The sequence below is a fragment of the Lagenorhynchus albirostris genome, chromosome 2, assembly GCF_949774975.1.
Source record: "Lagenorhynchus albirostris chromosome 2, mLagAlb1.1, whole genome shotgun sequence".
Taxonomy (NCBI): Eukaryota; Metazoa; Chordata; class Mammalia; order Artiodactyla; family Delphinidae; genus Lagenorhynchus; species Lagenorhynchus albirostris.
The window spans coordinates 179,784,019-179,803,801 of record NC_083096.1 but is presented as its reverse complement, the minus strand read 5'-3'; the positions used below and the strand labels follow the sequence as shown (position 1 = coordinate 179,803,801).

The 19,783-nt window shown below is 40.9% G+C and overlaps 1 protein-coding gene and 1 non-coding gene across 6 annotated transcripts in view; one reads left to right on the top strand and one right to left on the bottom strand.

Annotated features, from left to right (window-relative positions):
- Positions 1-19,783, bottom strand: part of RERE (arginine-glutamic acid dipeptide repeats) — a 437,233-nt gene that overhangs the window by 265,775 nt on the left and 151,675 nt on the right. For all 5 annotated transcript variants that reach the window (XM_060141536.1, XM_060141539.1, XM_060141540.1 and 2 more), the window contains exon 2: positions 4,048-4,513. In XM_060141536.1, coding sequence (XP_059997519.1) covers positions 4,048-4,369 — 322 coding nt within the window. In that variant the 5' untranslated portion in view covers positions 4,370-4,513. The remainder of the gene's footprint in view (positions 1-4,047; positions 4,514-19,783) is intronic.
- Positions 672-744, top strand: TRNAE-UUC (transfer RNA glutamic acid (anticodon UUC)). Its single transcript has one exon. It is a non-coding gene; the product is annotated as a tRNA-Glu (tRNA).

Here is a 19,783-nt window from a genome sequence, read left to right as displayed (position 1 = left end):
CCAGTTATAAGATGAATAAGTTCTGGGGATGTAATGTACAGCACGGTGATTATAGTTAAGAATACTGCCGTGTATATTTGAAAGTTGCTAAGAGAATAGATTTTAAAAGTTCACACCACCCACACCCACACCCAAAACTGTAATTTTGGGTCATAATGGATGTATTAATTAACCTCATTGTGGTATAATCATTTTGCATTATATACATATATAAAATAACTATGTTATACATCTTAAGTTTAATGTCATGTGTCAATTATATCTCAATAAAGCTAGGGAAAAGGAAAAAAGCAGAAAGAAATTTATATGCCACCCACAGCAAACTTTAGAAATCAATACTCTATGCTAAAGAGGCCCATAAGGGAAATCTGGCTGCACACAGCTGTGTAATGAATCAATTTGTTACCGTGACAGTCATCTCAAAAGTAGAGTAACGGTTGATAGACAACAAAGAAGTCAGATTAGACACAGATACAAAATATAAACAGAGCTCCACAAGGTTTTTGTTTTGGTTTTTATTTTATAACAAGTCTGTTAAATCATCCATTGGGAAATAAATGATTCAAGACGGACTTCCAGAAGCATTATTCTAACTTTGACATCATTTATCAGTCAATATACTTTTGAAAAAAAATTTTCAGAAAATTATTTACTCAACAAATACTGGGAGTTCCCTGGTGGTCCAGTGGTTAGGACTTGGCGCTTTCACTGCCGTGGGCCCAGGTTCAATCCCTGGTCGGGGAACTAAGATCCCGCAAGCCAAGCGGCAAGGCCAAGAACAAAACAAACAAACAAACGCAAACAAATATTATGGAATACACACTATGTGTACACTACTGTAGATTCCAGGAATAAGCAAAAACAGAGTTGCTGCCTTTATGGAAGAGAGAGACAGCTACTAATCCTAAAATAGTAACAGAAATAAATAGAAACGTATTACTGTTATAAGTGCTAGAAGAAAAGATACATAATGCCAGGACAGTAGCTATTAAGGAAATCTGGAAAACGTGGGAGGGGAAAGGCAATGACACTGGAATGGGAGAAATGAAGAAAGGAGAGCAGTTAAGTAAGTATGTCTGTGTGTGTGTTGGGGATGGGGAGGGCGGGGGGGTCGGTCATTAACCTGAGGCAACAGCAAGTGCAAAGACCCCAAGGCAGGAGGTAACATGGGCACAGTAACTACAAGTCCATTATGCTGAGCCTCTAAGGGCAAAATAAAGGTAACTCCAGAGATGATGAGCAGGAGCAAAAGAGAACTGGTTGTAACCAGGCATGAGGTTAAACCTTAGCTAGCGACAAATCCTAAATACCCGATTTCTCAATAAAATCTCATTCTTCTCAGACCAAATAATCTGAACATAGGCTTGTCCCCCTAGGACAAGGAAGTATAGTTATATAATAGTCTATTTTTATCCTCACAGTATCATTCACTGCTAGGCTCATTCTTAATGACATTTTGGGGGGTATTTATAATTTATACTTGATTTGAGTATTAAAACCAATTCAGAAAAGGAAAAAGAAAGAAATTAATTTGTGATCTACATCCTAAAGAAACAAATGAGAATAACAATAATACACTGAAGAAATCCCTTATGATGCCCCATAAAGTCCCTACTAAAACACTTAAGATACAACAAACCACAGAGAATCTCTGTAATTGGGTGAGGTTAATGGTTTTTCATCACTAACAGAAGATGTTACTGTAGTACTTTGCACCAAGAAAGAGAAAGAGCAAAAAGAAAGACGAAGGAAAGAAAAGAATCAAGTCCCACCTGGGAATCTAACCACAGTACCCTACTTCTGATTCTTCAGTTTAGATAAACCTAAAAAATAGGCACTATTTTAAAATCCTCCATTGAGAAAGAAGCTATTTGGAGAAGTCATTTAGCTTCGAATGCATAACCGCAAAAGAAATGAAACCACTGAGAAGGTCAGAAACAGTCTCCTTACCAGAGAGTAAGACTCTTACTTACTCCTACTTACTCTTACAGACTGGCAGGAGCCGGCAGGATGCAAACCCCAGGCCACAGCTGTCAGCCCCCAAGCACAAGGGGCACCTCACAGGAAGTAGTTATGCTCTGAGCGCCAAAGAAAACTTTCAGAGCCATTTTTGGTTGTCGTACATCCTTTATAACATATTTAGCTTCCAGAGAGGCTGTATCTTTTTCACATTTCACAAAGGTCCTCAGATATACTGAAACAATGTCTGCCTCCCTGAGTACACAGTTCTTCCCCAAAACAAGAACCTGCTGTTTTGAAAATAAGCCATTAGCAACCTTCCTCCACAGAGTCTTCTAAGCACCAAGCAGGAAGGATTTCCTTTCAACCTGTAGAATATGCAATATGAAATTGCAACAGTTCTCAAACTAGTTTTCTCAAAAATGTTTTTTCTTAGGGAGATACTCAGCAGAAACAGGATGCCACAGGCCCATAAATGGGAAAAACTGCAGATTTTTTTTTTTCAACGCTAAAGAGGTTTCCTTAACTGCAGGACTTCTCAGAGTCATTAATTATGACTCTCTCACATGAGGGACAGTACGTGCAGCATTTCCCACATGTTCTGACTACAAATATTTTGAGGAAGCATCCCCACTGACACAGCAGTAACATTCCACTGAGAAACGCTGGCATTTAGTACTGCACAAGGCAGCCAGACTTTTGACAGTGATCCAAAAGATCATAGTATAGTACCACACTGAATTGTTATGTATCAAGAGAAAAGGCTAACAAGATCTTTCCTTATTTTTAAGTTATCATCCTGTAATCTATAGCTAAAGGAGTTAATCCATTCTGTTCCTTTCTCATGATCTAGAACCACACAGGTTCATAGCAAGCAATCTGCGGTAAGTCTTCAGTGGCTAAGAAAATCTGACTATCCAACATCTAAGTCTGAATCAAAGATCCTGATAGTACTGTAACCTACACATTACCAAATCTCTAGAGCAGAGCTCCAACTTCCCCCAAACCTCAACTTTGATAATTTTTTATCACATAAATATCTTCTCAGTTCATCATCAACCAAAACATAGTTGTGAATACAAGCTTATCTGTGTAATTTCTAACATTGATTATTTTTTGACATTCAAAACTAATTCCTTTGTGGGGAAAAAATCCGATACTTTATGTGAAGTTGAGCACAGTTACAGTACTCCTCAGCAAAACAACTGTACCATGTTAATGACATAATCTCTTTAATCTCCCGCTCCTGGAAAAATATCAAACTGAGAGGCTTTTAATCTGTTAATTACATCTCATGAAATTCACATCATTCCTGAGCACTGTAAGTAATTCAAACAAAATGATTTTAGCTAGTTTTACTGACTTCTGTAAGAAAAGTACCTTAATACACACAATACGTCATATGGAAAAGGAAGGTTCTGCTGGTGTTCAACAGGTTCTGAATCACTTGCTTCCCTGAATCTCATCTGAAAGCTGGGTCTCTCTCTCTCTCTCTCTCTCTCTCTGAACAACTGCTATAAATAACCTCAATATACTGAGTGAACACAGTACCTTTCCTGGAAAACAGAGCAGGTTAGTTGGCTTCATCTATTATCACTGACTAGAGACCCTGAAGATCAATACTTTGGAAAAGGAGGTCATCAGGAGGAATAAACCTTCGTCTGAAGGCCATTAAAAACACCTTCTAGTTTCTGGTCACTCCTGTAGCCAACGTAAAATGTCCTGTTCCCAAGAATTTGAAGGTTTACTTGTCCCACTGTGTACTCCATTCTGCAGGGTCTCAACACAGCCTAATCGGTGCTGAAGACAAAAGGCAAGGAGGAAGTGGAAAGAGGAAAACTACTGGGCAGGCGGTGAAGTGCGAGAATGAGCAGCAGAAGACAAGGAAAGAACGACAGGCACACCGGCCAGGGCAGGAGGCGAGTGGAGGCGGGCACACCCAGATGACCAAAGCTGGCAGCTGTTTCCCACCTGGAGTTTTCCTGCCCCAAACCACTACCCACTCTTCTGGGTTCCACGCCTGCCTGCATCCACATGCTGACATCGTTTCTCTACCACAAACACTGTAAAGACCCAAAGGCGCCTCACCTCCTGGTCTGTAGACGACATCATCCTCCGTGATGTAAGACGTTATCTCCCCGGTGTCCGTCCTTTCGTAACGAGACTTTTTTTTCGGGGGCTTCTTCTTGGTCTTCTTCGTGGACTCCTCCGTGGTGGCACCATTGTCATTGTCCTCATCTTCGCTGTGGTCACTCTCAGCATAATTTTTGGCTCCTCCTTCCAAGGTACAGCTCCTGCGTGGCCTTGAATTCTCACTCTCTCGCGCCTTGTCTCTCTTCTCTCTCTCTCGGTCCCGATCTCGGTCCCGGTCCTTCTCTTTGTCTTTGTCTTTGTCTTTATCAGCTGTCATGATTCGCCACGTGCCTTCTTCTGTCCTCTCACGGCTGGGCCTCCGTGAAAGGTAGACAGTAAGCCTGGGCTTCAGTCTTCTGAATTTCTCACTCAATTCCAGGGAAAATCCGACCACTCCAACAACCCCAACGTTTCAAAAATGCTAGGAGAGGAAAGAGAGAGCGAAATTGATTTTCCTTTAACATTTTCTCGTATTTCCTTCCTAAAATAACGTTTTGTTAAATGACTCACTTACTCATGCTTTAGCAACTAAAACTTCTCACTGGCAATAGGAAAAAAGGTAGGACAAGTGATATCAAATTTAAATATAAACAGTTTTGGGCCTCAACTAGCATATGGTTTGGGATTTTCGATCACACCAATAATGAAAGATGTCTGAATGCGTAAGGGTAAGCTATGCTTTCTGTATACAAATCGTTTTCTCTAACTTTTAAAGGAAAAGGTAAAGTGTACCCTAGTAAACAACATATAATGGGTACAAGTATACCAAAGGGGCTTCATAACCCATAACATTAATTTAAAAGGGTAAGAACCTGTAGTTAAATTATTTCCACCTGCAAAAAGTAATTTGGATAGCCTTGGAAAATGTCTCAGGATGTCTCACAGCGCATTACCTTCTGAAGACTCTTTCTAGCCACTTCTCCAAATTTCCAGAGCTCCTCTCAAGAATAAACATAAGAGCTGACTCAAATAAAAGTGACAACCTCAAAGCAAGATTCCTTTGCCTTCAATTACAATTTTTTACATCTTCTAGGTCTACTTACTATTCTAGTTATTTTCCAGGAAAAATGGTTTCTCGAAAGATATATTATCTCTGTCTTAAGAAAATATAACAGCTTCCAAAAACAACCTTCCATCTTTAGGGAATATTAGGTGGTTTATACATTCTTCCAAATTTCCACTGTTAATGGTTTCCCTAATAAATTTCTCCCCAGAACTAAACCCCAAAAGGAAAGTCTGAAGGTTTTAAGAATGTATAATGAGAAGAGTAAACCCCAAGCTCCAACCCAACACAATTCTTATAAAAAATTTTAAATTTTAATTTTATTTACATGTCAGTTTTGGAACAGTCATAATAACCAGTAATTTATCTTTTGCAATCTTTTATCGTCCTTCCCAATATCTCATTTTTTCAGCAATCTGTACCAAACATTATCTACGTGCCAGGGGTTCAGAACTAAAGACACCATGAGGGAACACCTCGTGGTCCTTGCCCGCAATGCTCTAATGCAAAGAGAGGAGACAACTGATCAATAGGAGAACCATCCCTTGCTCATGCTACGAGGGCCAGATAGGAAACAACACGTGCAAAGAAACGAAAAATTGGTCCTCTTTACTCAGACAACAACAAACAAGTCGGTTTGTAATTACATGCCTCAGAGGCAGAGAAAATTCTCTTTGGTCATGCCAAAACCATAAAAATTATCATATACTCTCTCCAAAGCTCTTAGGTCAAACTTGATACCAGAAAAGACCTCCACATAAGCACTTCGAATATCCTTAGGCATTCAGGAAAATTTAAAAAATGTTAACAACTTTTGGGTGAGAGAACAATGAAGGAGCAATAATGCCAACAATCTATAAGCAAAGTCAGAAGGATGAAAGCATGTAGCACAAACCTAAATTGCTTCCTTTTACATAGGAAATGCACTTTCAGATAGGATTTCAATTTTCTAAACATATTTCCAGAAAATGAAAAATTATTCTAGTGCCTGCAAAAGTTCTGCTTCGATGAATCATCTGCTAAACAGACAGTAATAAACTCCCAAGCCCCTGTAGGCCACCGGTGTTAGCAATTGAAAACACACCAAGAGACATATTGCTTTCTCCATCTGGCTTAAGTTTAGAGCCTGAACAAGCCAATCATACAAGAAAGAAAACCATCAGCTAATACAGTTGTTAAAACATTCCTCTTTGACACTGAAAACACACCAAGGCCTCCTGGGAATCTAAAAAGAACAAGAAGCTTAGGCTGAAAGCCTCTAAGACGCAGTTCAGGACAGACATACTTCAGACAAGTTCAAGAAAAAAACTCATTCTCCCTAGGGTTAACAAGATAACTGCTCCAGAAAATTGTGTCAAAATATTATTTCAGCACTTAAAAAAAGGGAAAAAAAACAGTAAGTCCAAATTGTACATTCAACATTACTCCCTACAAAATCATATACTGTATTTCTATTTACAAAAAAATTTGAGTTGTTTCTGCCAAGAGTTAGCAAGAAAAATTCAACGATCAACAGAGAAAACATCCACAAAATAAAATCCTCTACGTGTGTGTGCACGTGTGTGTGCGCGCGTGTATCCAACCTTCAGATAACCAAGAATATTGATAATCCAAAGCAAAAGTTAATCCAACTACCATTCACATTTGGCTATAAAATATAGCTCAGTGGGGATATATTCTTTTCCTCTGTACTTACCACACTAATCATAATTTTTTGAGCCTCATTATAAAATGACCAACATGCAACAATAATACAACATTTGAGGAAAGGGACCCAGAAAGGAACCAGGTGGCACCGAGAAAGGTAGCTGTCGCTTCAGTACGCTAGAAATGATCTACACAGTAGACAATACAACAGCATCTTTAAAACAGCAAGGGGTTTACAAAGCAGGTCCCTGCCATGATCTCATTAGATTCTCTCTGTCTACAACTCAGTGATGTGAACCAGACAGAAGTCACCACTCCCACTTTTCAGGCTACAGGAGGAGAACTAAGAAGAGATCATCTGCCCGTGAGTGAGTCTAAAGCAGGTCTCCCAAAGGTGAACCCCATCTGACCTGATTCCAACCTGCTGCTCAGGTTATAATCTGTATCTTCACAGGTGCCAACCTTTCCTACATGTATTCTTGCTGATAATTTGCACAGACAGTTTTAGGAAACACACTCACTTTAACCTCTCCCCCCAAAAACAAGAGGTACTTTTCTCCAGTAAGACAGACAAGAATATTGAAAATATCTTGTCGATCCACTACTCAACCCAGTTAAACAGGAAACACGGCAAAAGATACTTTAATAATTAATTAAAGGAATAATCGAATCTAAAACATTTCAGATTCAAAACAATCTTCATCTATTCATCGAACAAATGTCTACTGAATGCCCACAATGTGTGGTGTGCTAGTTACTGCCCTAGGTATGGGGAAAATAGCAGAGAACCACATACAAACATCCCTGACCTTGTGGAACTGATGTTCCAGGAAGTGGAGAAAGATATATACATACACATACACATACACACACACACACACACACAATTAAAAGATCTTACATGGGGAGTCCAATGGGAACAAGGGAGTATAAGAGGATTGCAATTTTAAATGGTCAGGTAAGGCCTTACTGAGGTGGCTTTGTCCCAAGTTAAGAGTGAGTACAGAGGAAACACGGAGACCATTCCAGCAGAGGGGAAAGTAGGTGCAAATGTCCAGAGGCAGCAGTGATTCAGTTACATTCAAGACACGGGAGGCCAGAGGGGCTGGAGTGACATGAGGAAGAGGACTGATTTTTTAAAAAACGAACGTATAGTCCTCACACTAGTTTCCAGAGTCATCAGATTGCACTTCATCGTTTTATCTTGATAAAATTTGGTAGGCTAGCTTCGTTTCGTCGTGATCTAATCAGGGTCAACGGCATTTAACAGAGTTGAGGATACAGAACTGTTCTTTATTACTTCAGGTTACTTAACCCTCTACACAAACACTGTCTGCCTCTCCAAAGTGAAGCCAACAACCACCTACAAACACCTTACACTACTTAACAGAACTGATTTGCATAAAGTACTAAAATTTCGGTCATGCTCAGGGTCCACACCTCATTTAAGGACACCACTTCTTGTCACTATTTAAGCAGTCCCAGGAGGTTTGGGCCCTTGATAGAACTGCAAGAAGACTGGGGTCAGAAGCCAAGATCCAAGTTCTTGGCACTGCCAGGGCTAGTGCCTTAGGCAGATCACTCTATCTCTGAGTCAGTTTCTATGCTGTAAAACAGGGATAATAACTAGCTACTTCACAGAGCTGCTGTGAGAATTAAGTATACGTATACAGGTAAATGCACTTATAGATTGCAAAGTGCTTTATAAATATAAACTATCAATAATATATACTTAGATCAGTCATGACTACATTATCTACTACAGCAGATAATGCCAAACAGTGTACTGTGCTATGCAAGATATAAACGTAGCCAAACGTCATCCTTACCCTCAAGAATTTATTACCTACTAGGGAGGAGGGGGAATCCTATTACACGAGTAAGAAATAAATCATGGAAAACTGACTACAAATGAAGTAAAAATTTTTAAATATCTCCTCTTGGATTGCATAAAACCCACTTATTAATGAAAACTTGCTCCTTCCTCCTGAGTTCCCAATCCCTGAGTTCTGTTCATTTCAGTTGCTCAAGCCAGATTCTGGAGGACGCTTGACTCTCACACCAAATGCAGTTAGTGAAGTCCAATGAATTCTTCCTCATTCAACCACAGCAAGAAATGCTTACGTTTGTCAAATACCAATCACACACTAGGCATTTTCCTCAGCTCTCAGGGTCTACCAATCACCTCCTGAATAACTCTATAATTTGTCCACTGCTCCAACTCAAGCAGAGAGTGCCTATTTCAAGCCATCATCATCTTTCACACAGATTAACACAACTGCCTTCTAACTGGTCTCTGTGACTATAAAATTTTGTTTTTGCTTTCCTTCCAATTCGTCCTCCAACACAGCCAGCCAAGCATCTGACCCTCCACCACTTTTTTTTTTTACATTGAGATATAATTCACACACCATACAATTCACCATGTACAGTACAATTCACTGTGCACCATTCCTTTTCAAAGATTACAGAGACCTTCCTGTCCTGACTGCCCCTTCACCACTCCAGCCCCACCTCCACCCTTCCTGTGTGTCCAGCAGTCCCCTCCCCTTTGTCGGGCTAACCTCTACTTACCCTTAGGGCCCTCAGGCATTTCTGCTGCCCAACTCCAGGAAGGCTCCCAGACCCCCCCAAAGTCCAGCCCCTCACTGTTCCCCATCCTGCCTGTAAAGTGGCCCTCATTGATCCCACTACTGGTATCTGTTGTTAACTTGTGTAACTTCTCCACTAACCAACAAGGACCATGACTATAGTATAATATTCACTAGAACAACTCCTACTGATGCAATTTCCTCTCTGTATCAAGTCCACTAGAGGTTTTGTTCTCATTATCATTTGACCATTCAGCACCCTCTGACAGGGCTGACCACACACCCTCCTTCTGGAAAGGCTCTTTTCCTCTGGCCTTCCTGGCACTGTCATCTCCTGGGTCTATTTAACTGTTCCTCCACCTCTAGTACTGGACCAGCTAATGGGGGAGCTCTTCAGGAGCTATCCGGAGCCATCCTTCCTCATCCTCGTCGATCTCCTACGTGTCCGTCAGGCCCCAGGTACCACATCCACACAGGCGATCCACAAATGCACGTGTTTACCAAACTTCTCCTGCAGAGCCAGATGCCTCTGAAAACTGCCCCCACCTGAAGTCTCCTCTTGGATGTCTCAAAGGTACCTCAACATATCAAAACAAGGGCACACTCTGGCCCCAGATGGCCTCTCTTGTGACTGGTGCCGCTGCCCATCCTGTCATGCAAGCTGGACATCTAAGCCACATGTTTAGCACCTCCTCTCTTTCATCCCATCATCAACAAACCATGTCACCGTTACCTTATAAATTTCTCTCAAACACACCTACTTGAGAACACGTCCAACACCACAACCTTAGTTAAAAGCTACTAGTGTGGCTTTCCTGGACCACTTCAATTGGCTTCTCTCCAAATCTACTCCTCTGAATCCTCATAATTCTCTTTATAGACTGCAGCCAGGGCTCTCCTTTCAAAAGGCTAATGTGATTATGTCAATCCTTACCTTAAAATACTCAGTGACTTGTCACTTCTGTTAACCAAAAACCCAAATCCTAACCATGATCTACAACGCCCTTATCTTTCTATCTGGCCTCATCCCCCGCCTCCCTCCCACACTCTGTGCCCAACCACACTGCCCTTCCCTCTGCCCCTTGAACACACGCCCTCCTACCTGGAGTAAGACTTAGCTCATGTTCTCCCGTCCGTCGTGATGCTCATCTCCTCTCCTGGCCTACGTATCTCCTATTCTTCCTTCAGGTCACAGCTCAACAGGAACTTCCTCAAGATGTCCTTTCTTGTCCAAAAGGACTAGGTTAAATCCCTTTGTAATGCTCGCTACAACGGTAACTTCACATTTATTTGTGTGATTTGATTAACATCTGTCTCCACCTCTAAGCTAGAAGCTCCGTGAAGGGCTGACCCTGACTCTCTTTGCCCTGTGTTGTATTCTCAAATCCTAACTCACTGCCTGGCACATACAGACGAGCAATAAATTACTCTTCCCTGCCCTCCCTCTCACACATAAGCTGGATCAATCAAGACGGTATTATGATGAGACTTTTATTTGGGAAAGAAAATATTTCATGCGTAAATAACTGAGGGGGTGCTTGAGCTGGCCTGCACACCATGAACAGGGTGGGAGGAGCAAAAAGGAGGAGAGAGCATTCAGGTGCAAGTGCAGTAAAACAGTTATTGATTAAATCCTTGTCCTGGATGGCAGGCACAGAGTAAAACTAGTAGGAAGTAAGCTTAAGTAGAGGGGGGAACCGATAATGGGAGCTCCTAAAATAATAAAGCAGCTAATACTCACTGAGCACTTACCATGCGCTAAGCATTTTACACGTTAATTCATTTAAACTTCACTATAATGAGACTGAGAATATAATTTATCGTCCAAACCAGGACACATCTGAGAGCAAAAACATTAATAATTGTTCAGGAAAAACGTGAAACCAGGTCACATGATCATCCTAACGGTAACGCTATTCAGTAGATGCTGTTGCTATGTACAGTTTCCCTGCAAAAGCAAGCACTGAGAGGCTGAGCAAGTAGACCAAAACTCACGCACTGTGTATTTCGGTAGACCCCAATCACACAGCTCTGTGTTAGACCCAGGGCGCTGACTCAGAGCCTATACTCTTAACCACAAGGCTATACTGCCTTCAATCACACAGCCTTAAGAGAGTTTTCTAAGCGAACGGTGTTACTGCAGGCTCTTAAGATGAAAGTAGGATTTGGGGAAACATTCATCCCTTCTGGCACGAGATATTTTCCAACAACGGTTGTTAGTGCCATTCCCAACTAGCTTGCTCTCAAATCTATTATCTCTGAAAGCCTAAATCAGGAACCAAGGTCCTCAAGAACTTCTGCCTTTGCCATTTCTACATTTATTATGTCTCAATAAATGCTTTAGCCTTTTCCCTTCGGAAAAAAATGAGATGGTCCAAGAGTGGAAGACCTAAGTGAGCTACCCGCTGCGCTGGGCCCCACCTGCAAGACAAGCAGCTGCAGCCAGGCAGGCAACAGAACACCCAGGAAGCATGTGACAGCTGAGCGACTTGCTTTCTCAGTAAAATCAATGTTCTTTTCCTGTTCCCTTTCATATCAACAGCCTGGGAATGAAAATGTACTGACTTGTGCTCTGGAAAGGGAAATGTCACTCTAACACTTGTTACTCCCGGATAAGAACCCATAAACAGCAACCTGCTGCACAGAACACCTCAAAACAGGCTGGAGAATCACTGACAGAGATGCAAGGTAACTCTGAAACATGGGGTCAGCGGATCTAGGAACCCACGTAGAGGTCAGAGTGCTTCATCTGAAACGGATGTGGTACTGAGAGCAGTTCTCCCACGTAAAAATAAACAGGTGTCACGTTCTCCCACCTGAACAAATCCAACCATTTATAAGCAAACGGTTACACATCTACCTCCAAAGATTCTCTGCATTTGGGGTTAATAAATATTTAAACTCATCAGTTTAATTAGTCAATGTTTAAATACTCATTCCTGGAACACATGTCTTATTGAGACAACCTAAATAACCGAGATGGGACCCATTAGTCAAATTCAGAGAGCAGCCTCTGTGGTATCAAAACAGAAGAAGGCAAAGAATGAACGCACTTAATCACAAGTGGGTATAATGCTTAGAGCAGCACTTCCTCAACTGCTTGAGAAGCTTTGGGAAAAAACAGAGAACTAAGATTGGTGGACTCTGACAAATATCTTAATTTCTTCCAAAAAGACATAATAACAACAAAACATACTACCTGCAAAAGGTGGGGAAAGTACCCAGGATAGCAAAACTCCAGGTTACAATCAACAGCTCAATTAAAATTAAATAACAAACAACACATAACCTTTTTATTTGGAGTAAGAGTAGGGAATTCCCAAAGATGAGATGCCCAAGGAGGTTCCCCTGCACCCCCCAAAATCAAAAATCCTCCTTTTCTTTAAAGAACACATAAATCCACTGACACAAGCAACTGCTTTTCTATACTGTTAAAATGTGAAGATTTTCGCAATTACATACGAAATTTTTTTTGCCTTGCAAGTTGCCTATAGTTGTGTCTCTTCTACTAAGTAGTGAAGAAGAATTCACTGCTCAGTTTAAACCAGGGCTTCTCAACTGCGGCACAATTAACATTTTGAGCCAGATTTGTGGGGGGTGGGGGTGGGGGGGGAGGCCTGTTCTGTGCATTATCCCTGGTCTCTACTCACATAGATTCTAGTACCACAACCCACTGCTCCAACGACAACAACAAAAAAGTATCTCCAGGTATTCCCTGGTGGCGCAGTGGTTAAGAATCCGCCTGCCAATGCAGGGGACACGGGTTTGAGTCCTGATCCGGGATGATCCCACATGCCGCAGAGCAACTAAGCCCGTGCGCCACAACTACTGAGCCTGCGCTCTAGAGCCCGCGAGCCACAATTACTGAGCCCTCGCGCCACAACTACTGAAGCCCGCATGCCTAGAGCCCGTGCTCCGCAACAAGAGAAGCCACCGCAATGAGAAGCCCACGCACCACAACAAAGAGTACCCCCCGCTCACCGCAGCGCACAGCAATGAAGACCCAACACAGCCAAAAATAAATAAATTAAATTAAATAAATAAAACATTTAAAAAAATTCTCCAAATACTGCCACATAGCCTCTGGGGAGCAAAGTTGTTCACAGTTGAGAACCACTGCTTTCAACGAATAAAACTTCTTGTCTATCACAGAGATTTCAAAGGATTAAGCATCTGTGTTGCTTTATTCAAAATTATGCTTGACCAGTATGGAATCCATAAAGCTAACACCATTACGAAAACTATATAATGTGGCATGTTCTTCATTCTCTGAAATATATTGGATTAACTCAAAACACTACCTGAAATAGTAATTACACAGATGTGTGAAGCTGAATTAGGAAAACAGAAGTAAATATTCTGAAAATCTTGATGTTTCCTGGCAAGCTCTGAAGGTGATCAGGGGTAATGTTACTCAGTGGTGACCTGCTCTGGTCCTGGAGCCAAGTGGATGCTTCTGTTATCACACGACTAACTGAGAAAACCTGGTGTCCACAATGCCAAGAACAAGGGAAACTAAATACCTACAAGACCAAAACCCTGGTGTGAAAGGGGAAAGAATTCCTGAACTCACTCTCCCAAAGCATGGCCACAGATAGAAAACCAAATACAGAAAAGATAAATATAAAACTCAAGCACGTATGGACACCAAGGGGGGGAAAGGGGCGGGGGGGGGAGTGTGAAAAAAAACAACTCAAGCAGACAGATAAGTAAAATATGGTATACCCATAAAATAGAACATTATTGAACAAGAAATGAAATACTGATACATGTTAGAACATGGATAAGCCTGGGAAGCATTATCTTACGTGAAAAATGCCAGTCACAAAAGACCACATACGGTATGATCCCATTTATATTAAATGCCCAGAAAAGACAAATCCACAGAGACAGAAAGCAGATTGGTGGTTGCCTGGGGGTTGGGGGTGCTGGGGTGCTATAGTTATGCGTTTCATTTGGGGATGATATAAATGTTCTAGAATTGATTATGGTGATGCTTGCATATATCTGTGAAAATATTAAAAGTCACTAAATTGTACACTTTAAATGGGTAAATTATGTGATATGCAAATTATATTTCAATAAAGCTGTTACAGCACAAACACACACAAACAGCAACATTACAAACTAATAAGAAAAAGCTCAAGCCTCATTAAAATTTAAAAAAAAATGCATCTGGCTATAAAATTCACAAGGACAAGCTCTACCTCCACAATTCTGAAAAACCACCTCTTAAAGTTGTAAAAGCATAGTTAATTAAACACATAGGAGAAGTTTTATTTCATGTAACATTAAGAATGAAAGAGAACCTTCCTTGGACCACAGTAATCTTTAATATGCATGAATACTTGGTCAGGCTTACTACCTCTGCACAACATGTTCCAAAGCAGATAAGTTGGACAGGGTTTCTTTCAGTCTGCAGAGATCCGAGATTCAAAGTTAATTTGCAACCATGGCACGTAAGGTCTCAACAGCTGATGAAAGGAAATGACAGGGTGGATTTTATACTTAACACAGTTACACTTCACACATATATGAAAAACCAAAAGCATTCATAATACACTTCTAATCCATGGGTACAAATTATATCAAGGGAAAAAAACCGCAAAACTCACCGGAGCAGTCCTTCTAAAAACACTCCGAATCTGAGTCCTAGATGAAAATGAAAAGTAGCTCTGACGAAAAGCATAAATCTAAGCCAGAACTCAATTTGCCATTTTCTTTGAGCTGTTCCAACTGGGTATGATGCTCTCTAGGTTGACCAGATGTATTACACTGCCATCTTTGTTAACCTGACGTCATTGAAAGAGAAAAGTTAAAGAGCCACTAGAATTATTCAATTCAAGATGCCAAGAACTAGCAAGTGACCAGGGAGGGTGGGAGTACAGGGAGTCCCGCGGCCTGGACCACAACACTGAAATGCTGTAGTTGTGACACTGATCATCAAATAAACACCAATGTCCCGAGCAAAGTCGCTGTCAATTCCTCCATTGATTCAGCAAATATTTATTTAGCACCTACTAGGTGCCAAGCACTGCCCTAGGAGCTACAGATATATGCGCGACCAGATACACACAATCTCTAACCTCAGAGAGCTTACAGTATATAGTAGGGGAGGAAGCAGACAACAAACAAACAAGAAAATATATTAGTATATTACCTGGTGATAAGTGCTATGGAGAAAAAATTAAGGTGGGCAAAAGGGAATGGGGTGGGGCGGGGTAATTTATTTAAGGTAATCACTGATAAGGGGTCGTTTGACCTAAAGGAAGTAAGGCAGCAAGTTGTGTGGTTATCTGGAGGAAAGTATTCCAGGCAGAGAGAAAAGCAAGTACAGAGGCCTGAGACAGGGGCAGTTTTGGCACATCCAAACAGCAGCAAAAGGCCAAGGTGGCTGAAGCAGTGACAGCAAAGAAGAAAGTCAGAGGTGAAGAGGGAAGGGGGGCAGGCGGGGGCGGTGTGCATGCTGCATCTACTGAAATAAGAGAAAAGCTTTTGTAGGGTTTTGGCATAAAGAAGTAATGATCTGAGTTACGTTTTAACAGACTCCCTCCAGCTGCTGCAGGGTTACGAGACTGTGGATTCAGGCCAGGTGTCAGTAGTGCAGGTGCAAGGAGAGGTCAGACTGTGGGCAGGTTCTGCTAGTAGAGCCCTCAGAATCTGTTGTCAGACTGGATGTGATTTGAGACAAAGAGGAGAGTCCAAGAAGGGGCCGCAATTTGGGCCTGAGCAACTGGAAGAGCAGAGCTTCATTTACTGATGGGGAAGAGAAGGAAAACTGGAATTCTGTTTGGAACATGTTAAGTTTGAGACGCCTAGTAAATATCTAAGCAGAAATATGGGTACAGGTTGAGAGGTCAGAAAGTTCTGGGCTGGAGATTTAAATCTGGGAGTCCTCACCATACAAACCCTACACCAACAACCATGAGACTGGATGACTGGGTGGCGTGGAAGCAAACTACAGGAGATGAAACATTCAAAGTAGCAAGAGAATACTCTGAAGCAAATAAAAGGTATTACGGACAGGCCAAATAAATTTGTAAACTGCAGGTGAAGTTTCAGTGATAGGATGATGGAAAGACTGTCTCAGACCATGTTCTGAAAATGCTGAGGTGAAAACAATACCCTGTTTTATTCACAAAGAAGCCCTCTACATATGTAACAGTTGCCTAAAGACAAATTACATATTAATGATGTTACCAAATGCTGTATTTAATAAAACCCAGGCTGCTACAGTCTTGGTTGGCTTCTACTTTACGAAGTCACACAAGATAGGTACATCCACTCCACTCCCCGCCCGTTTCAAAGGGAAATACAGCAGCTATTCAAATGAAGACTTGGGGGGCGGAGGAGAGACTGTTTTTACCTTGCAAATTAATAAAGGAGAGTTACTAGATTTTAAAAATAGTTTTCTTAAGTAACATTTTTGAGGCCCTAAATTGAATACTGTACAGTCCACACGAAGAAAAAAAAAGAAAAAAGAAAACGTAGTAACTAAGTATATGAATTCAAAACAAAAGCTCAATTTCAGAAAAAAATGAGATTTAATAGGCTCATTAGTGATGCTTACTTGGTGTCATAATTTGAATCCTAAAGAACTGGTGAGTCAAGTAGGAGGAAAAAAGCGTATTGGGTTTTTTTACATATATATATAAATTTTATTTTATTTTATTTATTATTTTTGGCTGCATTGGGTCTTCGTAGCTGCACACGGGCTTTCTCTAGTTGCCGCGGGCGGGGGCTACTCTTCGTTGCTGTGCGCGGGCTTCTCATTGCGGGGGCTTCTCTTGCTGCGGAGCACGGGCTCTAGGCGTGTTGGCTTCAGTGGTTGTGGCATGAGGGCTCACTAGTTGTGGCACACGGGCTTAGATGCTCCACGGCATGTAGGATCTTCCCAGACCAGGGCTCGAACCTGTGTCCCTTGCATTGGCAGGCGGATTCTTAACCACTGTGCCACCAGGGAAGCCCGCGTATTGTTTTTAAATACTTGATACGAAAAGGTTTAACTGGACTCAAAATACATGTGCATTATCAAGAAAATTATGACTATTTTTGTCAATGAAAGAATGGGGGAAAATACGTAATGAATTTTTCACAAAGTCCTATACGGACACTCCCAAAATATCTCCAGTTTACCCAGTACTCTCTACAAATATCATCTTTTATGTACGTGGAACAGTAGGAAGCATGAACTCCAGGTAATCTTGACAGTGCAAGCATGTTATTCTATAGCTGACTGTTTTAGATTCCCCATACTTTTGGGCACCGAATTACTGATAACACTAACATTCAGAGTAGGAAGAGCCAGAAAAGGAGGGGAGGGGTCATTGCCTAGTAAGAGAGTCTAGATTTCTAAATAAGGATTCTTACATATAATTATCTAGCTTCTATCATTCATCAGCAATGAAGGCAGCACTGCCAGCTTTTTCTCAGCACTAATGTCTCTCCATGACCAGGAATGGTACCCAAGACTGCCAAGAGCAGTCAAGTGACATATGACACATACAGCAAAAAGCACAACAGTCAAATCTGTGGGCGCTAATAAGCTGAACGGACACTTTCCATTCTGGAACTTGAAAGTGAGGAAACTACAAGTAGAAAGAAGGAAACTATGAAAGGAAGTATAGAACAGTACAGACCTATAGAATGTCACCTAAAGTTCCCACTGCAGGCATCAGCAGTAACCTCTCTGGATATTCAGCTTGAGATACACCTGGCTTCTGGCCCCAATAAGTTAACCCCATTGTAAATTCACAGTTTCCAAAGAGTACCCTCACAAAATAAAAATAACTCATAAGAATATGCCAGCATATTCTTCTATCTGTTGCTCAGGGAAAAAGATCAAGTTTATCTACCAAAAAAAAAAAAAAAACCTTGAATATACATAACCAGCAATAAATCGAATAAATTCGTATGGAGGGTATAATGTTTTTTTCATTTTCACTCTCTTGATAAGAGGAACAGCCATACACTCAAGAATAAAATAGTCCCTATTATTATGTATAGCTTAATTTGTTTACTACAACGAGCTTTAGAGGATGATATAATGGCCCTACATCACAGATAATACACCCCAGTCCAGCTAAGCATGTAACAGATTCTCTAATAAAAACTCATTTACCTTCAGGACCAGGCCCTCCTGGGAATGAGAAGAGAATGCCATCAAGTCTACATCGGGTTTCCAATACAGACAGACACCTCTCTAAAGCAAGTGTCTGCCAAGATCTTGGAAAGGTCATTACTGAGAAACCCACTGATTTGTGAAACAAATAAAAGGCTCCAAAGATAAGTGTCAAAATAAGAAAAATTGAAAATCATGTTTCTTTAAAGAATGGGGCACAAGAGCTTAATGCTACAATTCATATTAAAACATACCCAAATTAAATCTATTACATTATAATTTAAAACACAAACTGTTATTAAATAATATGTACCAAAGTTGCAGCTTTTCCCATAGACCAATGGCCTAAGAGAGGGCTCATCTTGACATTTATAAATTATTAACACTGCTCTATAACCATCACTAGACTAAAAGAGAACCTTTTGATTTATAGACCTGAACATTATCATCAGTAGGAGAGTAATACAGGGAGGGGGAAAAAAAAGAAAAGCTATGTCTTCAGAGCTCTTCAAACTAAGTTTTTAAAAGTGTGAAAGCAACTGACTAGGTCATACCTAAGTACAATAACTATGATAACACTGAGCAGGACTGAAGGAGGCAGAAACTGCATTTCTTCCCGAGGCAAGTCCATCTGCTAACAAGACTTGTATTGGCCACGCGTTGGCAGGATTAATCAATACTACACAGGTATTTTTTTCTAAGCTTTCATCTCATATAGTGTAAGATAAAGACAGTAGAGCAACTGAATTGCCTGATTAAATAAGGTCTGTATCCTAACTGCTCAAAGTCAAGTTCCCCTGACAAATCTCCTCAATTTTGTAGTCAAGGAAAAATTAAACCTACAAGCAAAATATTCATTCCATACTCCACAACCACAAAAACATCAGAAGCTCAGTTTACTGCCCAATGTAAACGTATACTGAAGAGCTCTAGTCTCTAGTGACCTTTAAGAACACCCGGAAAATGCAAGCAAGGCAATATTCAACATGAGAGAACATAAATTTCAAAAGCAACTGACGAACACAACCTGGAAGGCTGCAATGTAAATGGAGCACAGACTCAAAACAGCATTCTCAAAAGAAATCTTCTTTCTCACGTCAGAAAACAGAGAAATTTATTCTCAAATGCTTTCAGTGGAAAAACTGCCACTTCTGATTAAAGTTAATTTTATCAAATCTATGGGACCTTGGGGAAGTGCACAGATCCCTTTCTTTATTCTCCTGCCTGCTTTATCCTGCAACTTGCAAATTGACTTAACAGTATGTCTAACCACCTAGAGACATATGTGCCATTTTCAGCAATTGGTAATTTACCGTTTTGTTTTGGATT